Genomic DNA, 18,062 nt, shown 5'->3' with positions numbered 1-18,062 from the left:
ACACACACACACACACACACACACACACACACACACACACACACACACAAAAACTAGCTAGGTGTGGTGGCATGTGCCTATAATCAAGCTGCTCAGGAGGCTGAGGTGGGAGAATTGCTTGAGCACAGGAATTGGAGGCTGCAGTGAACTATGATCACATCACTGTACACCCTGGGCAACAGAGTGAGACCCTGTCTCAAAAAAATGAGCCCTTTCCTACGCACGGGCTCTACTCCATTTATGCAACAACCACGGCCACCACAAAACATAAACCCTGTATGCTGCTTCCAGGGCAAATTAGCTCCCTATTCCCATGCCTAGGATTCCATTCAACAGGCAGCTGTCTGCAGACTGCAGGAACCTAGGAGCCTTGGGGACCCACCCACATCCTGCCCAGAGGGCCCAGTGCTCACCGGCAGCAGCTTGTGTTGCTGCAAAGTAGCAGCTCTCGGCCCTCACAGCACACGGTGCAGTAAGACTGATAGCCATCGTCGTCATACATGTAAAACAGCTCAAGGAAGCGATCCTGGCAGCCAGAGAGAAACATCAGTGAAATCGGAGACCAGAGAAGGCCAGGCCCTGCCGGCTTGCTGGTGGAGGCCCTATGACACAGCCGCAGAACACACTGCTGGTGGCTTGGTGTCCTTTAAAAGGACGACTGGCTGTGACCTGTGTGCCTCTGGCCTCTACAACAGCTCTCCCCCGTCCTGCCCCAGAGGCAGAGTGCAAGGCAGCTAGGATGAGTGGGCTTCACTGAGGCTCCACACAGGTGCTGCTGGGAAGGACAGGGGAGTTGGAGGAGGAAGGGCAGGAAGGTCCGGAGCAGCAGTAGAGGACTCACCCGGCATGTCTGACAGAGGCCCCCCTCAAAGAGAGGGTGGAAGGACACCGGGTTTTTCTTGCCACAAGACAAACAGCCATCTGTAAGAAAAACAGGGTTGTGACTTGTGGCAATTGAGGCCCTGACCCCAGTTGCTGAAGCCTGGGTCTCTCAGTTCCTAAGATTTTCCTCCAGGCCAGCTGCTTGCCAAGGACTCTTCGCGCCTCAGGCCATGCCTCACAGCTTCTGCCTTTCAACAATGCTTCCAGGTGGCATCCCTACTTCACAGATGGGGAACATCAAGATGGGAAAGGGGCTGCCCCAGGAGGATGATGTCAGGCAGAACGCTGAGCAGAGGGACCTCCCTGGTGTGATAATCCTTGAGAAGCTTTAAATACTGGGACACTAAGGATTCTGTGGTGACTCCAATTGGCTTGTTGTCTCATGATAGGACTTGCCCATGCCCACACCCTATAAACAGCAAATGGCTGTAATCTCAGAATCCAGGTCCTTTAACCAATAGACAACCCTGCCTTCCCTTCATATCACCAGATCAGCATGGAGTTGCATCCCTGGCTGGGTAGATAGGACCTTTATGAAACCCATGACCAAGCATCCCTACCTAGCCAAATGGGTGAGTGAATCTTGGGGAATAGGATTTCTAAACCGAAGCTCTTCCCTGGGTTCTCTGGGTCAGGGATGTGGTGTTTTCCTATTCAACACGGAGTAACTGGAGGTTAAGGAAGCAAGGGAGACTTCATCCTCACACATTCTGTATTCCATGAGGTATATTCTGGCCAGAGTATCCAATCCAGTGGCAATCCCCAGCCAGGACAAGCAGACTATTTAACCTGACATGGTTACGGTTCTCCCGGCCAAAATGGCCTGGCTTCCCTTCATCCTCACCATACCCTTCCTGTCCCTTTCTCTTAAGGGGCACAATTGGGCAATTCATTCCATAAACTAGCAACTAAGATGCAGGGACTAGAAATAGGCCTTGGCCTGAGGTCAAGGAACAGAGCTCTGGGTTAAACCCTGACAGGGCGGATGAGCCAGGACGAGGCAGGCCTAGAGCCCTAGCCAGGGTGTGAAGGGGACGACTGGGAGGGAGAGAGCGTTACCTTCCAGGCTGCTCTTGTTGTTGGCAACATCTGAAGCCATTTGTTCTATTGAGAAAAGAACAAGAAGGCATGGGATGAGGTCAGGGAGCCAGTTACGGATCAATTCCTGGTCTGCAGCGTCCTCCTCCCATCTGCCCCATGATCCCAGGTAGCGGGTCCCCAACAATCACCTCGGCTCTGATCTTCATCCCCTCGGTCTTTGCCGTTGTTATAGCAATTTGTCTTGAGGCGCTTGGGTGCGGGGCAGTAGTCAGAGGTGGCTGAGTCATCAGCTGTGCGTCTTCGAGTCTTGTTCTCTGTGAAAGGTAATTAGACTGCAGCCGTGGCTTGCTAGGAGGGTCCAGAGAGAATGTGGGCCCAGGACAAGCCCATGCTATGCCTGGGTACCAGCTGCAATTGGGGCATGACAGGGGGTCCACACTGAATGTATATGGCCCCTTGATGGGCAACTCACAACAGGAGCTCATTCAAAACCCCTTGTACCCAGGATTCTTAACACATGCTTACAAGGTTTTAAATGGCTACAACTAGGAGGTAAAGATGACTTAGCTCAAACAGCAAAGCTCAATTCAAAGCTAAAAGCCTGACATACCTATGTCTGTGATATCTGACATGCTGGGCAGTAGGCATGGGGGTGGCTACTGAGAACTTGAAACTGGTGAGGAAATGAATTCTGTATTTAATGTTAATTAAAACACTGACAAGCGAGTCAACTAGGACTAGCCTAGACATATGAGTCTACTTTCTCAAATGTATGTTTTATGAATTTAGTTAATTTGTGTTTAAACATCTACATCTGTATTTAGTTAATAATCTGTATATACTTAAAACGGATCAAGTATTTTCATTGCAAATTTAGCATCAAAATTGAGATCTGTAAAATATGTAATATGTAAAATATATAAAATAAGTAAAATTTTGAAAATAGCACTATAAATGTAGACTATCTCCGTTTTTATAATAGCTGAATATTGAAATGTTTACATTTTGGAAATTTAGTGCTAAAAAAAATCATGATTTGTATTAATTTTACTTGTTCCTTTCTTGTTGCCCAGGCAATGGCATGAATCTTGGCTCACTGCAACCTCCGCCTCCTGGGTTCAAGCCTCCTGCCTCAGACTCTTACAGGCATGCAGCACCACACCTGGCTAAATTTTGTATTTTAGCAGAGATGAGGTTTTGCCACGTTGGCCAGGCTGGTGAACTCCCGACCTCAAGGGATCTGCCTGCCTCAGCCTCCCAAAGTGCTGGAATTACAGGCATGAGCCACTGCACTAGCCTCCTTTTTTCTCTCTCTTTTTTTTTTTTTTTTTTGACACGGAGTCTCACTCTGTCGCCCAGGCTGGACTGCAGTGGCCGGATCTCAGCTCACTGCAAGCTCCACCTCCCAGGTTTATGCCCTTCTCTTGCCTCAGCCTCCCGAGTAGCTGCGACTACAGGCGCCCGCCACCTTGCCCGGCTAGTTTTTTGTATTTTTTAGTAGAGACGGGGTTTCACCGTGTTAGCCAGGATGGTCTCGATCTCCTGGCCTCATGATCCACCCGTCTCGGCCTCCCAAAGTGCTGAGATTACAGGCTTGAGCCACCGCACCCGGCCTTCTTTTTTTTTTTTTTTTTTTTTGAGACAGGTTCTCAGTGTGTCACCCAGGCTGGAATACAGTGGCATGATCTTAGCAAACTGCAGCCTCGACCTCCTGGGCTCAAGTGATCTTCCCACCTCAACCTCCACAGGCACACACCATCTCACACAGCTAATTTTGTACTTCTTGTAGAAACAGGGTTTCACCATGTTGCCCAGGCTGGTCTTAGAACTCCTGAGCTCAAGCAATCTGCCCACCTCAGCGTCCCAAAATGCTGGGAAATCCAAGAGATGGTTATTTGCATCCCAAAGTGCTGGGATTACAGGCATGAGCCACCAAGCCCAGCACTTCTTAATTTTTGTGAGGCTACCAGAAAAAATTTTAATTATATAATATGGCTCCCATTCTATAAATGGGATTTTGTAAAACCCATTTGTATTTCTATTCTATCTATACAGAGAATCTTTTTTTTTTTGAGGCGGAGTCTCGCTCTGTCGCCCAGGCTGGAGTGCAGTGGCCAGATCTCGGCTCACTGCAAACTCCGCCTCCCGGGTTCACGCCATTCTCCTGCCTCAGCCTCCCCAGTAACTGGGACTACAGGCGCACGCCACCTCGTCCGGCTAGTTTTTTGTATTTTTTAGTAGAGACGGGGTTTCACTATGTTAGCCAGTATGGTTTCGATCTCCTGACCTCGTGATCCGCCCGTCTCGGCCTCCCAAAGTGCTGGGATTACAGGCTTGAGCCACCACGCCCGGCCTTATACAGAGAATCTTAATGAACGTGGTTAAATTTGACTCTGACCCTAGGAAAGAAAATTGTACAGCCATTAAAAATCATAAGGACCCTTTCGTGACAAAATGACAGACAGTGCTTACAGTATTAATATTAATAAAGGGGAAAGCAGGAATCCAACTAGTGTTCAGAAAAATCTAGAAGGATGTGCAACCCAATATTAACCCAGAGGGTATTTGTGAGGGTGGGATGTGAAGGGAGAGTGGGGAGTTCAGATAGACTCTTCAAGAAATTTGATTCTTTTCCAGTGACCATTTTATATGCAAAGAAATCAAAAGAAAGTGCATAGAAAACAGGGAACAGTCAAAAGACGGAAGGAAATACCGTATTTCCTTGATTCTAATTTCCTACTGCCTGAACGACGCACCTTCGATTTATTAACCACTTTTGAGGCGGAAACAAAACAAAACAGAAAAAACATTACATTAAATGTATGGACTGTTTTCTTTTTTGAGACAAGGTCTTGCTCTGTCGCCCAGGCTTGAATGCAGTGGTGCGATCTCGGTGCACTGCAACCTCTGCCTCCTGGACTCAAGACAATTCTCCCACCTCAGCCTCCCGGGTAGCTGGGACCACAGGCACATGCCAAGCACACCAGGCTAATTTTCTATTTTTCACCATGTTGTCCTGGCTGGGCTCAATCTACTCGCCTCAAGCGATCTGCCCGCCTCAGCCTCCCAAAGTGCTGGGATTACAGGCGTGAGCTACTATGCCTGGACTTTAAATGCATAGATTGTAAGACAAGTCCTGGATTTCTAGAAACCAGAGTTATCTTATAATGGGAGAAATATGGTACTGGTCAAAATGTTAGCAGGTGGCATATGGTTCTTCTTTAACACTTTCCAATTTTCTTGAATGAGCATAGCTTAGCTATTTTTTTCCTTTAATAAAAAAGGTGCTAGTCAACACTGCATCCTGACTTCAAGACAGATGTTAGATTCAATACAAATTATATGCACATGACCATCAGCAAGAAAGTGGCCAGGGAAGCCAGACAGGGCTGGCACAGCCTTCGTATGCCTGCAATTTTTCCAACATTCAGAGTTGAGCCCAGCTGCTAGAAAGCTGGGTGGGTGTGGGGCAGCAGGGGTGGCTGACTCTCCCAAGAAGTGGTCCCACCAGCAGAGGCAGCAGGTGCTGCCATGGGGACTCATTCCCACCTGGTTGCGTGTTGTTGGGTTTGAGGCCCTCGATCCCAGTGGGCTTGAAGCCCCCGTGGGCCCACTCCAACATGGGCTTCAGCTGGTCCTCCAATGAGTCTCCAGGGCTGCTGGGGAAGGTCTTGCCAGCTCGCACCCTAGCTTTCTGCAAAGGCAGAGTCTGTGATGAATGGCGGGTGGGGAGGGGGTGCTCGCCAGGCCACACCCAGGGATTCCCCCAGCCAGGGCCTACATTCCCCTTCACACTAGGCCCTTTCATAGCCAGACAGCTGTCCTGGGCTGCGGTATGTGTCAGAGGAAGGAGGGGCCTGTGCAGGGAGAGGCCTTGCAAGGGGGGTTGTGGTTAAATCTTTTCATGCAGGCACCAAATAGGATCTCTTCCCCCTAGAGAATGTGAGTGGTCACCTCCCTCTCAAAAGGCAGATAGATCAGAATTAACTCTACCACCAAGATACAGAAGCCCCAGTCAGCACTACCTCATCTCCTCTGTATCTTATATAAGAAGGCACTAGATTTCTTGTTTTATCTCCCTAAAGATGGGGATGTTAACTTGTGTCCACCATGAAGGACCATGAGGATTTCAGTGTCTAATGAAGCCTTTGGCAATGAGAAGAGGCTGGCTCTTAAATGCTGAACAAAGGTGGGAAAAAAAAAATCAAGGTGAAGGGAGAAACAGGGTGTAATGGTTCGTAGGGGATAAGATGGCCCACAGAGAGAAGGCAGCCGGCCTCCATTGCCGTCTTGCCGTGAACTCCACCCCTCTTAAGGAGGCTCTGAGGTCTCTGGAAAAGCACATTCACTGATATGAATATTGCATTCCTAACTGCCCATGCTCTTTCCTTCTGATTCAGTTAGTGGTCCCAACAAATGGCAGCTGGGATGTCTCAGATCCCTTTGTTGGATGGCCCAATCCGGTGGCCATCATGTTATGTTGGCATTTACCTCCTCCCTGGCCAACCTGTCCCCGCCAAACCACCCTTGGCAACACTGAGCTAGGTTTCCGTGGGTCTCTTCCTTCATCCCTGCTCTCAGGGCCTAGCCCTCATTCCCTCATCCCATGTTACCTCCAGAGCATGGTACATGGCTTTTCGATAGGAGACGAGCTTATTGAAGGTGGCCAAATTAAAGTGCTGGCTGAACAGCCCCAGTGCCACCAGTTTGTCTGCAGAGACCTAAAAGAGAAAGACATCATCAACATCCACCTACAGGTGTGTCCCAGGTCCATGTCTATCACAATGTTGTCCATCAGATGCAGAAGATTTTCATACACTTTAACCAAGAGCCCATTCCTGGGGATCAAGTCCACAGATATCTATTTAACAGGAAGGAAAGGAAAAAGCAGAAAAATAGAAATGACAGAGTCTCAACACACAGATACCCAGAAACTTATTAGTTATGACACTCCCACTGTGGAAAAGGAGGATACACTGAATGAAGGCATTTAGGCGAACCCTGTGTTTGTATACATTTTACAAGCAAGCGTCCCTGGTGTGGAACCCTGAGGCTGAGTCTTAATATTCTCTGTGGATGCTCCAGCATCGGGGGTTTGTGCATATTCCTTCTTTCCTAAGCATGGTAATTGTTTACTCTTTACCCTTTTATTAAAATGAGTTCACCTAATGAATGTGTTTAGAAAACAGTGCTTGACACAGTCAGCACCTTTCACTTATTGTGATTATTTAACTTTCGTTCTTATGATTTAATCCATATTCCACAAGTCTCCTGATGTACCAAGTCCTCAGACCAAGCATGAAATGACTGAGTTGCCAGTGAGAGAGAAAATGGCTATTCAGGGATGCTAATCAGAACTGAAAGGCCAGACGTAGTGGCTCAGGCCTATATTCCCAGCACTCTGGGAGTGGGAGTTGGAAGGATCGCTTGAGCCCAGGATTTCAACTAGCCTGGACAACAGAGCAAGACCCCATCTCTACAAAAAATTTTAAGAACCAAACACAGTGGTGTGCACCTGCAGTCTCAGCTGCTCTAAGGAAGGATTGCTTGAGCCCAGGTGACTGAGGCTGCAATGAGCCATGACAGTGCCACTGCACTGCAGCCTGAGTGACAGTGAGGACCTCATCTCTTAAAAAAAAAAAAAAAAAAAGAACTGAAAGACACAGGGAAGGTTCTATTCTCCATAGAGAGTGCTCACACTCATGCAAACCTCCATTTTATGTGGGGGTGTGACCACCACTGGGGAGAAAATACCGGGGGGCTCTGGTAGGGATAAAAAAACCGCTCCAACACAAGTGCTGGTTCCAGCGCCCAATGGCTCCAATGCAACCCAAACAGCGCACACATGCTGAGCAGGCACTCGCCCAGGCCAGAGCCAGGTCCCATATTGTCATCTCATCCCCTAATGCTGACAGCCCCACACTCCATTGTATTAGCCTCAGACTCTGTCTTGCAAAGTGCGTTTTATGTCTCAATGGGGCAAAGCAATTGCAAACAATCCATCTTCCTTCACTTGACAGAAGTTACTGCTCTCCCATCCCTGGAAGTAGCTGCCTCACTGCCAGCATGGGCCCAGGACTTGTCCTTCTGCTCCCTCTGCTGGTCACAACAGCCAATTGCATGCAGAGTCTCTTCTACAAGGGAGACTCCAGACCCAATATATTATTGTAACCCTTGGGAAACTTGAATTCGCTCATGGCAAATGGCCCCTGGTAGCTCAATTTGTGGGAAAAACAGAATCTCTGCTTGAGGCTGTATGTGCACTCTGATTAACAGAATCACAGTATGTATTACGTATGCAGCTGCAGTCCTTATATGTCATGTTGAGAAAAATCACAGTATTCACATGGTAAATACTGGCATTTGACTTATGTCTGGGAGAGAATTAAGGTACAGTCCTTCCTTCAATCCTGCCTGGCTTGCTGGTGCTGCAACTTCAACTTGCCCAATGACCTCAGGCACCTAACTTAGCCTCTCTCAGGGCTCTGAGGGTGGGACTAATATTTACTTCTAAGAGACCATCACAGGAAAGTTCTGTCTGATTAAAATCTTTGTTGAGGCCAGGCGTGGTGGCTTCCGCCTTTAATCCCAGCACAGGAGGCCGAGGCAGATGGATCATCTGAGGTCAGAAGTTGGAGACCAGCCTGGCCAACATGGTGAAACCCAGTCTCTACTAAAAATGTAAATATTAGCAGGGCGTGGTGGCGGGTGCCTGTAACCTCAGCTACTCAGGAGGCTGAGGCAGGAGAATCGTTTGAACCTGGGAGGTGGAGGTTGCAATGAGCCAAGATCACACCACTGCACTCTAGCCTGGGCAACAGAGCAAGACTCCATCCCAAAAAAAAAAAAAAAAATTTGTTGAATGAGTATAAAAATCAAAACAGCCTAGTTATGCCCAACAGAGCTCTTCCCCAGATAAATTTCATTACCAAGAAAGATTTTAAATGGCTAATATCAATCATGAAGAGACTCTGAAATAACCAATTCTACTAAAAAGCCTTTTCATAACTGATACCAGGTGACCCTAAACCCAACTGCAGGCCACCTAAGGATGCCTTTCTCTCCCCATGGCTAAATGACAAGAGGCCATGGCCATGCTTCTGGTCTCTTCCAGGCTTCTCCACTGAACACTTTTGGGTACCTGCTCACATGGCCACTCCTGGCCCCTCAGAGTCCGCACTGGTGGTTCTGCCCCCAAAAGATAAACCTAAGAAATATAAAATCAACTGCCCATGGATCTAGAACTTTCTAGCACTTTTGTGCCCTGTATGAGTGGACCCATAAGACACTAAAAATCTGCTGTAGCTGATTAACACAGGAAGTTTTGTCCTTCCTCCCAGACAGTGTGAAGACATAGGCTCGTGCATCAGCAGAAAGCAATCCCAGGCCTTTGTCTTCAAAGGAAGGAAGGAAGGCACAGCCTCAGGCCTGCAGAGCCCCTTGCCCTTCCCCGGACTCACCTCGGAAAACTTGCCATCGCCAAACCACTGGACCCACCGCATGCCAGACATAGCCTGTCGCTTGGAGGTGGCCTTCCAAGACACCACCATGGCAGGCCACCAGGAGAAGCCCTTGATCTTTCCCCACACGAGGTCCCCTATTCCAAACTCCTTCCCATCCTAGAATAAAAACCACATGAAGAAATCCCAGTGAAGAGAGGCCATCCTGTCCACTCCACTGTCCCTGAGGGCGACAAAAAGCTTGCCATAAAATACAAGATGTAGCCAGACACTGTGGCTCATGCCTGTAATTCTCAGTACTTTGGGAGACCGAGGCGGGAGGATCACTTGAGGCCAGGAGTTGGAGACTAGCCCAGGCAACATAGCAAGACTCCATTTCCACAAAAGAATTTATAAAGTAACTGGGCTTGGTGGTGCATGCCTGTAGTCCTAGCTACTAAGGAGGCTGAGATAGGAGGATCGCTTGAGGCCAGGAGTTTGAGAGTAGCCTGGGCCCCATAGTGAGATCCCTTCTATACAAAGTAAAATGTAGGAATGGACATAGAAAAAAGGGATACTAACACATAAATACATACATGTGTAAGTAGTGTTCATGTAGCAATGCTTGAATAAAAGCATAAACAACCTCAATTGGTTAATTAAGCTATGATCCAGACCACTGGATTTATTATACAGACATGAACCTCAGGCAACTCTAGTTCTTAATAGAAGAAAAAGGTATAATATGTACAATATATACAGTATGTACAATCTGATGAACAGAATCACAATATGTATTACACATGCAGTTGCAGTCCTTATACAAATGTCATGTTGAGAAAAATCACAGTATTCACGTGGTAAATACTGGCATTTGACTTATGTCTGGGAGAGGATTAAGGTAAAGAAAGGACCGTGGTGCATATGGAAGATATTCAGAATTCAAACATATCAATTATTACAATTCCAAAAATTCTAACAACTATTGTCACTCTATATTACCAACAGTAGCAGGTAACTGGTTTTTCCCCGGGTTCAGTCACCCTCGGCAGGAGCCCCTCTCGGCCATACCTGATACTCCGAACTGTCTCCATCTCCACCGTCTGCCTCCACCTGCGGGGACTCCATGCCCTCCTGCTGGCTGTCCTGGGCTAGGCGGGCATAGGGGGTACTGCTCCTCTGGGGCGTCACACGCGTGTCCTCTGTGTCGTCTGTGAGGTCGATGGTAAGGTAAGAGCTGGGAGGGGACGACCATGGTGTTCCTGCCGATGCTGTTGCCCGCCGCCTCAGGGACTGTGGACAGAAGGACACATAGTTTGGGCCACAGCAAAGGATGTTGGGGACCAACGGCACCCCCATATGCCTCCTAGGCAAAAAGAAAGAGGAAAGACCGAAGTTAAAGAGAACAGAGACTGCTGAAGAAACTTTTCCAGGAACATGTATCCCTTCAGAGGTGGGAGAAGGTCATTGTAACTGTCCAGCGACAGAGACAGAAAGACGACGAAGGCACAAATGATGGGTAATGACGAGGGACTCTTAGAGCCAAGCTCGGAGCAGGTCACTGGCTTAAGCGTTTACTGTGCATGTGACTATTCTTACAACGAGAGTGAAGTGTTGCCATACCCGCTAGGGTTGCCTCAAGACAGGTGAAGACATTAGGGAGAAGACAGTTCTGAAAGTCAGTGGTTTCTACCTTGTTTCCAAGTTAGAGAAAGAACCAAGTCAACAGGGGAAACTTCCATTCCCAACAGAGTGTCATCTGAGATCAGACCAGGAGAGAAGCCAACAGGCTTACGGGAAGCTTACAGGAAGCTTACCCAGGAAAGAAAAGAAAAAGCAAGAACCTGAAAAGCAGTGTGAAAAAAGGACACAGATTTTCCACCAGTCACAGACAGTAGTGCAGTGAGTGAGGTCAGTGCATCTGAGATCAGACCAGGAGAGAAGCCAACAGGCTTACGGGAAGCTTACCCAGGAGAGAAAAGGAAAAGCAAGAACCTGAAAAGCAGTGCAAAAAAAGGACACAGATTATCCACCAGCCACAGACAGTAGTGCAGTGAGTGAGGCATATCTCCCAGTTAGAGACTGGGGGCAGGGGTCTGGGCATCTGGGGAACCAACCCTGGTAGCCGGGAACTCCACGGGAGACTCATCCACATGGTTACGGCCCTGCCGGCCTCGGGTGGAACGTGGGGAAGGCCTGTGCCTCTCCCGGCTGGAGACACTGTTGTTATTTCGAGTTCGGACCTGGAAGCAAGAAAGGACATGCACTGGGCCTTAAGTGACTGGAGGCTTGGGGTCTGGCAGGGCCAGGATGATTAGGCCTTAAGGTGGCCAAGGAGACCTGGTAACCAGCTTCAGGACAACTGGAAGTGAAAAGGTGTTAAGGAGGGACTCTGGACTGAGTCCAGCCAGAATTCCCCAGTTCTTGGAATAGACGTGGTAGGGTGGCCAGCTAGGCTGCCTGACAATTCCCAGGAGGTCCTGCTCTGCTTGTCACAGCAGACAGACTTGGCCAGCTGAAATGGCACCTGCCAATTGGGATTGAAAAATAAAAATCTGGCCAAGTGCAGTGGCTCATGCCTGTAATCCCAGCACTTTGGGAGGCCGAGACGGACAGATCACTTGAGGTCAGAAATTGGAGATAATCCTGGATAAAATGGTGAAACCCCGTATCTACTAAAAATACAAAAATTACCCAGGCGTGGTTGTGAGTGCCTGTAGTCACAGTTACTCAGGAGGCTAAGGCAGGAGAATCACTTGGACCAGGGAGGCGGACGCTGCAGTGAGCCAATATCATATCACTGCACTCCAGCCTGGGTAGTAGAATGAGACGCAGCTCAAAAAAAGAAAAAAACAGAAAGAAAGAAAAATTCATGTTCACTCTAAAACTTTTATGTCAAAGAAGCATAAAGCCAATTACTGGGTTCAGGAAGGCACCAGATCATCAAGATGGAAGAGAATTCCTTAGGCGCTATGTTCATTGTCAAAAATGGCATGAACTTGGTTGTTGCAGAACCTGTATTCAAATTCTGCAAAGAAAAGTTGATGTTTAACCGAGTTAGTTGCTGGAATCTTCTTTCATCTCCACAAAGGGGATGATACAGCCTGTATCCTGGGAAGGAAGACTGTAACTCACACCTGAGATAGTAACTGTCAGTCTGGTCTCTAAAGGGTTAGGTGACCATACGCAATAACTGCCTTCCCATTGCCAGACCTCAAAACTTTGAGCCACAAAATCCACCCACAAAAGTGGTGGACTCCCCAGGTCATTAGCAGCTGAGCTGTCCACCCTACAAACTCTTATCACTCTTGGGCACCTCCAAGAGTGTCACAAGAAAGAACTTAAAAACCACCTGAAAGAAATGGCACATACGGAAAACTTCTAGCTGGGCACAGTGGCTCATGCTCGAAATCTCAGCACTTTGGGAGGCCAAGGTGGGTGGATCACCTGAGGTCAAGAGTTCAAGACCAGCCTGGCCACATGGTGAAACTTCATCTCTACTAAAAATAGAAAAATTAGCCAGGCATGGTGGTAGGTGCTGTCATCCCAGCTACTTGGGAGACTGAGGCAGGAGAATCGCTTGAACCCAGGAGGCAGAGGTTGCAGTGAGCTAAGATCACGCACGCCATCGCACTCCAACCTGAGCAACAGAGCAAGACTCTGTCTTAAAAAAAAGAAAAAGAAAAAAGAAACTTTCCAACAACAGTCCCAGAGCCTTGTATATTTTCTAGTTTCTTTTTTTTCTTTTTTCCTCAGCTCACTGCAAGCTCCGCCTCCCAGGTTCCTGGGACTATACAGACGCCCGCCACCATGCTCAGCTGATTTTTTACGTTTTTAGTAGAGCCAGGATGGTCTTGATCTTCTGACCTCGTGATCCGCCCACCTTGGCCTCCCAAAGTGCTGGGATTACAGGCGTGAGCCACCACGCCCGGCTATATTTTCTAGTTTCAAAACATTTGTTTGTCACTTTCTCTCTTAAAAGCTTCCTTAAGGAGATGAAGACACTTTTGTTATGCTATGTCAACTGGTGGCTATAAGAGCTTTGGCTTAGGGTGTGACTACTTACAGCTGGGCTTTCTGACCGAGTCCTGGTTTCCCGGAAGAGCTTTGGCATCACTGGGGTGTCAGAGCCATCCCCATCTTCCCCGTCACCATCACCTGTCAAGTCCTGTATAAGGAAACACGATGAACATAAAGAAGGCCCCAGGGTATCAGCAAGTCAAAGAAACAAGGCAACTGCAAGACTGACCGCCTGTGTCTCACAGGGAGACCGGGTCACTTATCACAACACACTGCATATGGGTGCAGACACAGGCCAACCACGAGAGATGCCCCGGAAGCAATGCCATGAAACCTGCACCATGCCATTAAGGCTTCCTCGTGCAGGTCTCACACCTCACACCAAAACCCAACATAAGCCAAACACAAATGCTGAAGCAGTGAGCAGCTAGGTCTGGCTGGAGTGCTAAGTACTTGCCTTCACTCATCAACTATGTGGCTTTGAGTCCATTTCTCTCATTTTAAAATTGGAATAACAGTACTTCCCTCATAGCACAACAGGGTTACATCAAGAATCAAATAATATGCCAAGTGTGGTGGCTCATACCTATAATCCCACCACTTTGGGAGGCTGGGGCAGACTGAGGTCACCTGAGGTCAGAAGTTTGAGACCAGTCTGGCCAAGATGGTGAAATCCCGTCTCTACTAAGAACACAAAAATTAGGCCAGGTGTGTAATCCCAGCACGTTGGGAGGCTGAGACGAGTGGATCACCTGAGGTCAGGAGTTCAAGACCAGCCTGGCCAACATAGCGAAACCCTGTCTCCACTAAAGATACAAAAATTAGCAGGGCATGGTGGCATGTGCCTATAATTCCAGCTACTCATACTACTCATACTCAGGAGGCTGAGGCAGGAGAATCGCTTAAACCTGGGAGGTGGAGGTTGCAGTGAGCCAAGATCATGACATTGCACTCCAGTGAGACTCTGTCTCAAAACAAAACAAAACAAACAAACAAAAAGAAATGTGTGGGCAGAGATTTCCCTACTGTTACTGGTAACTAGCTATCAGAAACAAAACAGCAGTGCTGAGCCTGTGATCCTGCAGCTGCCCTAATTCCTCCCAGGGCTTGGATTCCTCACCTTTTCAGTCCCCTCAGTAGGTTGGCCACCACCGAGAATGGAAGCTGAGGGTGAGTTTTCATTGCTCAGGACTTTTTTGACTGACACTGGCTCTGAGCAAAACCAACCCAACTGACAAACTCTCCTACGAATAATTAGGAAACAGACGGTGTCAGTAAAGGAAGGAACACAAAACATGATGGAAAAGATCCAATCTTGGAAAAGTAAATGAAGTAGAAAGCTTGATAATGTAGCAAGTCTTAAAAGATATAATTGTTTGAAATTCATTAAAATAAGCTTAGACAAGTTTTTTCCAGCTTGTAAAAAAATTTCTAGCACCCACATAATCCTGATATCAAAACCACAGCTAGATTTAAAGAAATAAAATCGGCCGAGTGTGGTGGCTCATGCTTGTAATCCCAGCACTTTTGGAGGTAGGGACAGGTGGATCACTTGAGGCCAGGAGTTTGAGACCAGCCTGGTCAACATGGCGAAACCCCGTCTCCACTAAAAATAGAAAAAAATTGGCTGGGTATGGTGGTACACTGCCTGTAGTCCCAGCTCCTCAGGAGCCTGAGGCAGGGGAATCGCTTGAGCCTGGAAAGTGGGAGGTTGCAGTGAGCAGAGATCATGCCACCGCACTCCAGCCTGGGCAACAGACTGGAGTGCAACAAAAATAAATAAATAAATTTTAAAAATCCTATACCCATTTCATTCATGAATACACAAATAAAATCAACTTCAAAATGCACCATGACCAAATTGGACTCATTCCAGGAATAAAAAGACAGTTTGCTATATAGTAGTCTCCCCTTATCCAGGGGGGATACATTCAAGACCCCCCATGGCTGCCTGACACCTTGGAACATGGAACCCTATATGTGCTGTGTTTTTGTCTATATCTACATACCTAGGATAAAGTTTAATTTATAAATTAGGCACAGATTAACAACTAATAATAAAATAGAGCAATTACAATATACTGTTAATAAAAGCCATATGAATGTGGTTTCTCTCTCAAAATGTCTTCTTGTACTCTATTCAGGGTTCATCTGTCCTTCCACGGTTTATGACCTGGTGTCTTCCTCCTTTGCACTTTTATGAATGTAGGTTCTATCAGACATCATCTTCTGGAGGAGTCTGGTTTCACTGCAGTTTTGGATGGCTTCCTTTCTCAATCAACTTCAACTCTTCTGAAAATGTAGCAGCAGCTTTTTCATTGGCAAATGCAGCCTCTCCAGTCATTTTTATAGTTTTCAGTAGAAACCTATTCTTGAATCTATGTAACCATCCCTTACTTGAAGTAAACGGTTTGGTGTCAGGAGATGCCTTGCTATCTATCAGCTCAATGCTTCCTGGCACAAAGCACTGCTGTCAATCAGAACACATTTCTGTTCATGTCTTCCACCTACAAACTTAATGCCTTTCCCATCTTAACTACACACTTATCACACAACATGGCTCTAACTTTTGCAGTTTGAGGTGCAACAGTAAAACCAGCATAAATTTATTTTTCCTTCTTTCACGGCTGGAAGATTTGTTCTTACCACGATCTAACAACTTCAGCATATGACATCTTTTCTTATTGAGAACTTTCACTTTTTCACTTAAAGGAAACACTTCATAGCTTCTCTTTGGCATAACTGAATTGCCAGCATCATCACTCCTGCAGTTTGGGGCCGTTATTAAGTAAAACAAGCATTACTTGAACACAAGCACTGTGATACTGCAACTGATCTGATCACAGAGATGGCTACCAGTGACTAACGGGCAGGCAGCACCTAAGCATCATGATGTTGGACAAAGACAGGACTGATCCTGGGCAGGACAGAGCAGGACAGTGCGAGATTCCATCATGCTACCAGAATGGCACTCAATTTAAAATTGAGTATGAATTGCTTATTTCTGGGATTTACCATTTAATATTTTCCATTTAATACTTTCAGACGGCAGTTGACTGCAAGCAACTGAAATCGTGGAAAGCAAAAGGACAGATAAGAGGGGACTACCATATTAGAGATTTCTCAATGTAACTGATAGTCCAGATTGAAAAAATAATGCCAAATATATGCAGAAAGCATCTAGCTCGACAACCCTCCATACATTTGCAGATGCCAGTTTTTATGGGCCTCAGGTTGCCCACGTGATGAAAGCCAAAGACAACGTCCCTGAGCCCTGAAAAAGGGAGAGCGGAGACCATACCTGCGTGTAGCTTAGCAGACTGGACACCTCCCTCTTGGAGAGTCGTGAGCTGGATCTTCGGCCTGTAGAGGAAACAGCCAGGAGTCTGTTTTGAGGGGGCAGGCACCAGCCCAGGGAACGGCCTTGTTGATACGGGCTGCTCTCCGTGGCGTGGCCTGGGATCTCCCCTACACTATTGTCAGCCACAGGGGTTTGCTCTCAGTCCCTCGGTGTCGTTCATCTTCTCCACTGATTTTATTCATAAGACAACAGAGCCCTGGGCCAGGCACGTGACAGGACCCAAAACAACACTGAAGTTACCAAGAAGGGGAGCCCTCCGGTTCCTTCCAGCAGGGCACTGCCCATCCAGGGACCACTAACTACATTTCCAGGAACAATTCACTGCCTGCCGTGTCAGCCGCTTCTCAAGTGCTCCCATGTAGAGTGTGGCTATTGTGGGGAACAATGCAGAAATAGAACCCTTTCACGCTCGCAGGAAGTTCCATGGGATGGCACAGCTGAGAGGACAATGCAGGGCTTTCCAACCCAGCTGGGGCGGGATCCCAAGTGAGCTGGCTGGAGCTGCTCAGGGCAGGGTGGAAAGGAAGCACACTCCAGACCTCCCCCTCCCAACCCCAGCCCAGCTCTGAGTGGGGAGAGGGTCCCACTGCAGAAGAGCTCTCCGAGGGCCCATGCCGAGACCACTGCTGTCATGACTGGCAGAGAACAGGGAACCGTCAACCTTGTGTCACGCTCAGAGTCCCCGTTGAGATAAGAGTCTCAAAGGGGAGGCCAAGGGCTGTGGGCAGGCGTGAAGGGCTCAGCCCTGCATCCCTCCTTGCTGGAGCTCTCTTCCCTCCCAGGGAATTGTGGTGGAGGTTGTCAGAGACTTTCCCCAAAGCCTCCAGTGGTCTGCAGTGACCGCTCAATGTGTCAGCGCCTGACACCACCCCAGTCCCCACTGCCCAGCCACCTCTGATCTCCGGGGTGCGGATGGCCTCCAGGATCGGGGGCGAGTCGGAGGACTGGTCGCTGCAGGCCCCATTGACGAGGATCGAGTCTTCCCTCCCGCTGGCGTCCTCCTCTCCATTGAGATGCCTGGTGTCTCCCTTCATGCTTTCCTGTGGGAGAAGCCAGAACGGGTGGGGTGGAAGGGAAGCAGGGACACGAGAGGGGCAGTGTTCCCCCAGACGCCCCGCCATGGGCTCTATGTTCCCAGGCCAAGGCCCCAGGATGCATTCTCGGGGTGATGCTCTTGCCCAAGCACCCCACCCAGGCTGCCCCCCATAGCCTCCCCCTCACCAAGCTCGGAGGCTCAGGACTTGGTTCCATGTGGACAGGCTGTCCCGAAGGCTCAGACGCCAGCACCCAGGACAGAGGCGGGGGCCAGGGCTGGGGTC

General features: G+C 48.2%; 1 protein-coding gene across 2 annotated transcripts in view; it reads right to left on the bottom strand.

The window, feature by feature from the left end:
- The window catches only part of DNMT3B (DNA methyltransferase 3 beta), a 29,828-nt gene extending 12,051 nt beyond the window's left edge, over positions 1-17,777 (bottom strand). For both annotated transcript variants that reach the window (XM_023220587.2, XM_023220585.2), the window contains exons 1-12: positions 17,636-17,777; positions 16,684-16,745; positions 13,429-13,530; positions 11,480-11,605; positions 10,434-10,655; positions 9,384-9,542; positions 6,537-6,644; positions 5,473-5,617; positions 2,112-2,237; positions 1,942-1,986; positions 842-921; positions 414-526 (exon numbers count right to left, since the gene is read on the bottom strand). In XM_023220587.2, coding sequence (XP_023076355.2) covers positions 414-526; positions 842-921; positions 1,942-1,986; positions 2,112-2,237; positions 5,473-5,617; positions 6,537-6,644; positions 9,384-9,542; positions 10,434-10,655; positions 11,480-11,605; positions 13,429-13,530; positions 16,684-16,745; positions 17,636-17,777 — 1,430 coding nt within the window. The remainder of the gene's footprint in view (positions 1-413; positions 527-841; positions 922-1,941; positions 1,987-2,111; positions 2,238-5,472; positions 5,618-6,536; positions 6,645-9,383; positions 9,543-10,433; positions 10,656-11,479; positions 11,606-13,428; positions 13,531-16,683; positions 16,746-17,635) is intronic.
- Positions 17,778-18,062: the final 285 nt, after the last annotated feature.

Source organism: Piliocolobus tephrosceles, chromosome 20 (genome assembly GCF_002776525.5).
Source record: "Piliocolobus tephrosceles isolate RC106 chromosome 20, ASM277652v3, whole genome shotgun sequence".
NCBI classification, from domain to species: Eukaryota; Metazoa; Chordata; class Mammalia; order Primates; family Cercopithecidae; genus Piliocolobus; species Piliocolobus tephrosceles.
This window is presented reverse-complemented; position numbering and strand designations above follow the sequence as displayed.